Below are 8,652 nucleotides of genomic sequence, written 5' to 3'. Positions count from 1 at the left end.
CAGTGTAGTGTCATTTAAGTGTGACGACTAGAAAAGCAACAACATCGGAGGTCATCCAGCAGCTCGTCTTTTTCTTGCTTTACTTCTTGTACATCGTGTGTAACAGGAATGTGATGTTGTTTGAAAGATAATTGTGGAAGAAGAAATCCGGCGTAAATAGGAAAACGGAAACACTAGCTTAGCGCTACATTGGCTCTTACTAATGTTGTAATTACTTTCTGACAATCAGCTGGTGGCCCCAATCATCCATTTTTCTATGGACCTACAACAGATTGGGATCCTCAAGGGGTACGGGTCGGAACTGTTTAATGAGTCCGTTGTACAATGGAAACGCTCAAAATACAGGATCAAACCGCTCAGCAGAAATTAAGCTTAAGACAGGTTTTCTCTACTAAGAGTACATTGTTATTGAAAAAACTTTCTACTACTTTTTGCAAGACAGACAATAAAGCTTTTTTTTTTTTTTTTTTTTTTTTAATAAGGCTTTTTTAATATTCAGTTTTTGCAGTGTATGGTCAATCAGGACCAGGATCTCTTGCCTCAAAAACAGTTTCTTTCTAGATTTCTTTCTGACCCTCTGAGATGGACAATAAAGTCAATGTTTGCATTTACAAAAATGTTATTGGAATTTCACACGGTAATTTTTTGAGATGCAGAAACCCTTAAAAAAATGAATCAAATGTTCACTTTGAAACTAAGTGGATGTCTATTAGGTGTTATCAAATCATACAAACGATGTAGATGCATACATTTAAGCAGCGACACAGATCACAGAACACCTTTGTTATATTTTTAAAGAGAAGACATGTTTTTACAAATTCAAAATGACTCAAAATTATTCATCAGTTGCATAAGAAACAGGATAAAAATAGTTTAAAATAATCTATAAGCACAAAATATGTATAGATCCAAGCAAAGATGCTTTATAAACTGCTGGAATAAATATTATGATTATTTAGATGTTAAATATTAATATAAACTTGTATTTAGATGTAAAGCAGCCTTCTGCTTTACATCTAAATAGTTGTTGTGCATCAGCAGCACTTTGCATCAGCGATGCAAGACAACACACCACACAGCAATATGTTGTGCAAGTGGGTACCTGTGTGGAAAAAAAGTGCAGACACGTACAAGAACATTCTCCCAGATGGTGCGAATGAGGACAGTGATTACTTATTAAGTAGCCGAGTGAAAGAGGACAGAGACTGAAGTGAAGGGAATCAAAAGAGAAATGCAGCCAAAAAAAAAAAAAAGACAAAACTCAAACGAACTATCTTCACCAGCATGTTAAGACTCAATTTGCACGCATATTTTTCTTTAGCTCCTGGGCTGTGCTGCTGAATTACTGCCAAGCTTTCTATAGATACTCCTCTGAATAGAAAATCAAGGCTCTCTGCTTATGGGATTGACAAAATGAAAACATCACATGTCTCTAGCTGCTGCAGTCCCCAGCAGAAGGACAAAATGGGGCGAAGCAACGTCAGGAAATGTATAGATGGCATGAAGCTGAACTCTTCTATTTTCTTGAACAGCTCTAATTCAACATTTATGCTGATTTTTCCCTGCAGCTTTTATCTTTGAATCCCTGTAATTCTTTTACCTCGTTATCTAGCAGTTTTCATTTTCTGCCCCAATAAAATCTATCTCAGTGCAGACTGGAGTTAGCAGCCGCTGAAAGAAGAAGGGAAGTCTCATTCTTTCTCGTTCTGACACGAGAGTAGCAGTCATGTAAAATTCTGTTAATTTATGTAAACGTGACTGATCCGGAGAAAACCCTCACCGTTTCTTAGAACAAAACCAGAGGAAGACAAAGCAGGGCGTAGAATGCATTTTAAACAGAGAAAGGTCCTCTGATGGATGAGCTCAGACTTCTGTTTGAACATTTCATTTAGTCGCAGTCACTTCAGGACTACTGTTACAGAACTGTCTGCTCTGCTGAAGGAAACCAAAATCCATCAATTAAGAGCAACTGACAACATTCAGACAATGACATCATCATCGCAGCTATTTCCTGGTGTTAGGTACAAACTGAATTATTTTTATAGTTTTAGGAAAACAAATTGTGATTGGAATTATTAAATAAACATGCTTCCACTTAAAAAAAAAAGTCTTAAGTCTTTGATTAAAGCAGGGGTGTCAAGCTCATTTTGGTTTGAGGGCGACATTCAACTTGTCTTATCTCAAGTGGGCCGGACCAGTAGCATAATAGCTAAGTAGCCTATGGTCAACTTGTTATCTGTAGGTTTTTTTTAGTTTTTTTCTCAGATGGAAAAAAATGACTCAAACAACCTAGTAGCCTAATCACTTATTATTATTATTATTATTATATTTTTGATGAGGACATTTTAGTAATTGCTGTGTCACATCTGATCATTTTTACATCAACTTAACCGCAGTGAGGCTGGCAGGGAACCAGACATGGCACGCCCTTGCAGAAAGATGCTGTTTCTTGATCTCTTGCTATGCCGGTATTTATTTTCCTTTGCTTCCCCTAGTGGCGGAATTGCGCATTGCAGCTAGTTCAATAACCATAACTCGCCACAGGAATAGGCTAGAACAGGGTGGGCAAACTTTTAGCCTTGTGGCCCAAAAAGGGTTCTAAAATTTGACAGAAGGGGCTGGACCAGAAGCAGATGTGTGGAGTGTTTCAGTAATCCTCCTCATAAGAGAAAGAATCAGCATGGAATATGGTTGAAAACCTGGCTTTGACTTTCTGCACCTACAAACGAAGGTATTTGTTATGTACCATCTAGGACACACGAGGTCATAAGGAAATTAAAATATTATTAAGGATTATCTATTTATAATTCATCCTAGTGTTGGCGGGCCAGAACAAATTATTAAACAGACTGCATATGGCCCCTGGGCCGTAGGTAGAACATTTATTACCGCGGGCCGTATGTTTGACTCCTCTGGTTTAAAGACTCCTTCTGATGGAAGTGGTGATTTGGTATTTTTAACATGTTCTTGTCACCTTTTTTGAGCATTTCTTTATTCAAACTGTTGTGAATCAAGAGCAGACAAAAAACATAATGTCATATAGATCCATGAAAGTCTTTGTTTTCCTGGTCCGAGCTGAACTCTGGATCAAAACCAGATGACTGGATAGTTACGATATTGCTCGCCATTTTTGTTGCACGGCTAATGTTAGGTTGGTGTTTGTTTGGAGCTAAGCTAGCAAGAGAATACGTGAACAAGGGGGTGACGGGAAGTGGGGCGAGCTTACCCAGGATCAACAGTCCTGCCCACAATTCAGGCAAATTTCTAAAGAACTACTGCCGCTCTGCAGAAACTATGTCCTAGAAAACTACACTTTTATTCAGGTATTTTAACTTGGGCTAAAAACTGTATAGTCATAATTAAAAGACAACACGGACCACTTTAAAATGAATTTAAAAGATTATCATAGCGGGACTTTAATACCTCTTTGTAAAAGTGTGTCAAAGATCTGTCCAGGGTAAATGTGAAAGAAATATGAACGCACGGTTTCCTTTAAGCCCTTGAAAGTTTTTTTTGCAGGGAGAAGTAAAGGAATAAACTTCACGGATAGTTTCCCATTTTCCTATCTAAATGTGAAGCAATCATTTACATTTTTAGTAGGGCTGTCAGATTTGTCGCGTTAAAAACGCATTAATCTGACATGTGCTTGACGACGACAATTTTTTTGACGCATTAATCGCGGATTTTCCATAGACTGTATATAATGGGGGGACCTCATAGCTCGATAGGTCCATTATTTTTACAGTCAATGGGATTTTCTCATACGTGCCTTTCCATACCGCACGCGGGCGTCCAGCCCTTTAACTCACCAGCGGCTCTCCAACCTCCGAGCTGCGAGCTAAAACCGGCCGGCGCTAGGACCTCGAGAGCTCCTGCACCCTAACCCGGCTCCGGTTCGAGTCCAGTACCACGTCTGGTGGTACGGGCTTGTGTCCGGCGCCGCTTCCCGAGAGCTGCAGACCCCCGACGTCCCGAACAGCAAGCTCACCGGGGGACGTTTTAAATGTTCTGGAGGTTTAAGCGTGATCCAGCCCCAGCATAGTTCTCTGTCTGCCGGCATATTCATGGCGTGAGCTCCGCTGGACACGTCGCTGCATCGAGCTGCAGCCAGAGAACGCGGCGGCAGTAACAGGATGTCAAACTATCCACAGAGTATCCCGCTTTTCTCAGTCTTTAAGGTTTTAAAAAACAAAAGTTAATTGGAAATTTATTACTGTAGTTCAGCAGAGGAGAAAAGGATTTGGTCCTGACAAAAAATGAACATGAAAGTGTTATGGAAATGTTATTTTTGATGTTTTTTATTTTTTTATTTTACTGAACGTTGATTGAAGTTTTGAATTTAAAATGCCCTTCACTTGCACTTGGGCTTTTGTTAGGCATTTTATGTTACAGCCTTTTATTGTTAAGAAAGTTTATCTCAATACAATGTTACAAAATAAAGTATTTCTGATGAAAACTATTAATATTGTCATTCTTGTTTTCATAATTAATGTAGAACTGCTAAATGCCACGAACCACACATTTTTTTCCTTAAAAAAAAGGCCACATGTAAATTTGTGATTAATCGCGAGTTAACTCTGGACAATGCGATTAATCGCGATTAAAATTTTTAATCGCCGACAGCTCTAATTTTTAGCCAATAAAAGACATCCCAACCTTCCATTGTTCATGTTATCCATGTTAAGTTGGTTCCTCAGTGTACTCCCACAATGCTGACATTGAACTCTAAAAGCGCGTACTTTTCTAAACTAATGACGTTTTTGCTCTTCAGGCTCATCCTTTTATACTATGATGAAAGTCAAATTCAGAGTGGAGGCCTGAATGCAGATTGATTTTAAACATTGAAACTAAATCCATCAGGAGGACAAATAAGTCCTAGTTCTCAGTCTACAATTGTAAAATCAAACAAAGTAAAGCTGTTAAAAGTGATTCAAATAAAATAACTTAGCATCAGTGATTGTAAAGCAAACAACTATAGTTTTATGAGTTCTTATTTCTTTTCCAGTGGTCCGTAAACACAAACAGTTCTTAATGGGGGAGTAAGAGAAGCAGTTAATGCATTCTTGCTTCTTTTATGTTTATTTGCGACATTAAAAGTCACTTTTCTGTTCAGATAGTCTTTTACAGGAAAAATAAAAAACGTATATTTATTTTTAGTGTAATTGTCCATTTTCTCTTTCCGCCCAGAGCCAGGTAAACCAAACTGCCCGTGTGTTCTGTCACATAATGTTTAACTCAAACGCCAGAAGCCACTGAAGTTAAGCTACTTAGGAAAAGCAAGAATATGACAGGAGAAGAGCGCACGGAAAAGGGCAAGGAGAGGGGGGGCATGAAATGAGCTTTCATTCAGAATTGGACAGAGGAAGAAGAGAGACGGGCGTGAGAGAAATAGGCCAACAAGGGGAGGAGAGGTGAGGATGACTGAAGAGATTTGAGAGGATGGAGAGAGGAGAAGCAAATGAGTGATGAGGAGGGAGGCAGAGATGTGTGAGAGGCAAAATGCACAAGGAGGAGCTCCAAAGGCAGGTGCAGCCGTGGAGATGAAAGACGGGAAGGATTTTGGTGAGGATCAGTGAAGGTGTGGCGAGGAAAAAGCGAGGAGGTGGATGGTGGGAATTTCATCTAACAGGGACCTGGGAATCACTTGAATTTTTTCAAATAAACTTCCTGATTCAGAACATTGCTTCACCTGGATGAGCTAGATCAGGGGTCTTCAAGCTTTATTTTTTATTTTGTTTCACCTTTCTTTAACCAGGAGAAACTCATTGAGATTACAAATCTCTTTTGCAAGAGTGTCCTGGCCAAGAGGCAGCAAAACATTTAACAAATATTACAGGGCAGACAAACAAACGAGATTACACATTAAAAGTAATAAAGTAAGTAAAGATAATAATTTAAATATTTAAAAATAATTTCATATAAAACATTTGCACGATGAAGACTGACTCTCTAAAATTTAGAAGTGAAAGAGACATTTAGGAGACCAAAACCTAAGAAAAATGTGCATTATTTATGTTTTTGTGGCCATTTATTTACTAAATGTAGCTTCACAATACCTGAATTATTTCAGTTTTTCCATAGGCAGTAAAACGTTTTTTTTTTGTTTCGATAGCAGAACACGAGTTCCTTTCAAAATGAAATAACAAATATTTTCATGAATTAAAAATGCACAAATATTAAACATTATATTTTCTTGTGTGATGAAAATGGAGAGTCATCATTCTTTTATTATTAACTATCAAATAGTAAGATAACATTGAATCCATTCTTTTTTTTTAAGAAATTTGCCTCAGAACAGTTTTGACAACACTGTTATGCAGCAGAAGATAAGAATAATTAATCACTGTGACCATCATTTTGCTTCATTATCTGACATGTTAATAACAAAAAAATGAAAAATCAACTAATACAAATTTGAATAAACTACAAATCCATTATTTTTTCTATTTGTTTGCATTTCTCTTCAAAGCCAAAGAGCCACAATGTGGGATTAAAGGAGCAGCATGTGGCTTCAGAGCTCTGATTTAGATGAACAAATGAAGAAACTCACTCCTCTTCATCCTCAAATCCCATAGTGTCAGAGGAGGAAGAAATGTCAACAAATACAGAGACTGACAAAAGCAGATGAACTCAAACCACACGAGGAAATGAAACGGGAGGATGAATGATAAACTAAAGGATGAGCGGACATATGGCCTTACTTCTCAAAGTCACAGATCAGGTGTCTGTGTACACCTTCACTGACTCACACACACACCTGACACCCCTCTGGGTTGTATGAAGCAGATGGTATTGTTTGTGACGATCCCCCCAGAAACTGACCCTGCATCAGGGAATAAACACAATGGCAGCCAGTCAGGCCTTCACTAAGACTTGAAAGGGTGTTGCATCACTGGGGTTGTTTAACTAATAACCAAACAAATGAATGTTTAATTTGAATTCATCTTTTGTAGGTGTATACACCATGTCTGTGTCCGAGGACAAAGTTCCAGGAGAGGAGGTGGGCCGTCTGAAGGCTAAAGACCCTGATCTGGAAGAAAACGGCCTGGTGGCCTATCGCCTAATCGATGGAGATGGAATGAACGTCTTTGAACTGACCACCGACTCAGAGACCAGAGAAGCTGTTATCAAGCTGAAGAAGGTAAAGAATGATGTAAAGATATCCAGCTGGAACCAATCTATTTTGGTGGGGAGCAGTGAGGAGGTTGAGAAAAAACAAAAGTACTGGAATAACATGAAGGATTTCCTGGCCATTTTGTTCCCGTCTCTCCTGATAGAAGAAAAAATGTTCTGTCTTTTCAGGGATTTTACAAGATTAAAGACCAATGCTTAGTAGAAAGAATATTTCTTTCTTTTTCATCAGAATACCATTTAATTCAGAGTTATTTCTGAACAGACATATTTTATTTTAAAGGACCAAATCCAAGTGCTAGTTTTACTGTGACACTCTAAGACAGCAGATCTCCTAACTTTTATGTTCATAGACTTGTATTTTCAATACTCGTAGATGTTTCATGGTTAGTGGTTAACCCTTTTCAACCATTAACACAATAATTCCAGTTGAGCCACTTTTCTCCTTCAGAATCTACTGGAATTACGTTGATCTTATTTAAGGTTGAAAAATGACAGTACGTTAAACATTTTGTGTGTAAGCGTAACTGGTGACGGCTCAGGAGTTAAAGGGTTAATGGTTTTATGGAGCCAAAGCAAGGCCTGATTGGAATTTCATCCTGTAAGATTTCAGTGTTTAAGTCATCAGATGTGGGACTTTGCTATGGTTTCCTCTTTATAAAATTGCTCATTCTGAAATGCAGTTAGGGCCTTTCTTTTCCCAGACGCCGTTGATCATTGTGGATCTCAGTCAGTATTTGTGTCATTCTGTAAAGTTACGTTACGCCGACTTGCATTTTCAAGACACACACATCTAGGAAAATTCCTTTCTTGCGGGTTCAAAACTCTTGGATTCATACGTTGCTACGCAAGTTTCTACAACCATTTCCAGGTTCAACCTGTGACCATTGAAGGTGCATTGAAAGTTAAGGTCCAACTTTGACCAGTCATGGACTCAGATTTTGTGGTCGTGGTGCAGCGGTAAAGTGGTCAACCTCTGATTGGAAGAATGTAGGTTCGATTCCCGCCTTTCCTGGCCATGTGTCAAAGTATCTTTGGGCTAGACACTGAACCCCAGGTTGGCTCTAGTGGAAGCTTGGCACCAGGGTTCAGCAGCGGAGCCGCCATCAGTGTGTGAATGGGTCTGTGACTGTAAATCAGGGGTCCCCAAACTTTTTCTTGTGAGGCCGCATAGCTGTTTTCTTCTCTGATGTGGGGCCAGGTCAGTTTATAGGCTGACAAAAGAAGTGTAAAAATGGCAAGATGGGTTTAAACTTAAACATTTAAAGTTTTCCAGAAAGCCACACATAATGAGATAGGAGCGAAGACTGCAGAAGAATAGAATCAAAAGTTACATTCTATGCGGGTCTCTATTGCATAGCCAGACTGTTTTTTTTTTCTTAAATCATACATCTCTGCTAGTGTTCAGGGGGCCGGGCCAAAAGTGGAGGCTGAAGTTTGGGGACTCCTGCTGTAAAACACTTTGGGCTTTGGACTTTAGAGGATGGTAGAAAAGCGCCATACAAGTATACGCCATAATTC

The 8,652-nt window shown here is 38.9% G+C and overlaps 1 protein-coding gene across 2 annotated transcripts in view; it reads left to right on the top strand.

Annotated features, from left to right (window-relative positions):
- Positions 1–8,652, top strand: part of LOC112161900 (cadherin 11, type 2, OB-cadherin (osteoblast)) — a 264,903-nt gene that overhangs the window by 237,246 nt on the left and 19,005 nt on the right. For both annotated transcript variants that reach the window (XM_024297437.2, XM_036215492.1), the window contains one exon: positions 6,954–7,141. In XM_024297437.2, the coding sequence (XP_024153205.1) occupies positions 6,954–7,141 (188 nt within the window). The remainder of the gene's footprint in view (positions 1–6,953; positions 7,142–8,652) is intronic.

This window comes from Oryzias melastigma, linkage group LG15 (assembly GCF_002922805.2).
Source record: "Oryzias melastigma strain HK-1 linkage group LG15, ASM292280v2, whole genome shotgun sequence".
In the NCBI taxonomy this organism is placed as follows: domain Eukaryota; kingdom Metazoa; phylum Chordata; class Actinopteri; order Beloniformes; family Adrianichthyidae; genus Oryzias; species Oryzias melastigma.
Note: the sequence above shows the minus strand (reverse complement) of the source record. Positions and strands in the feature narration are given on the sequence as shown.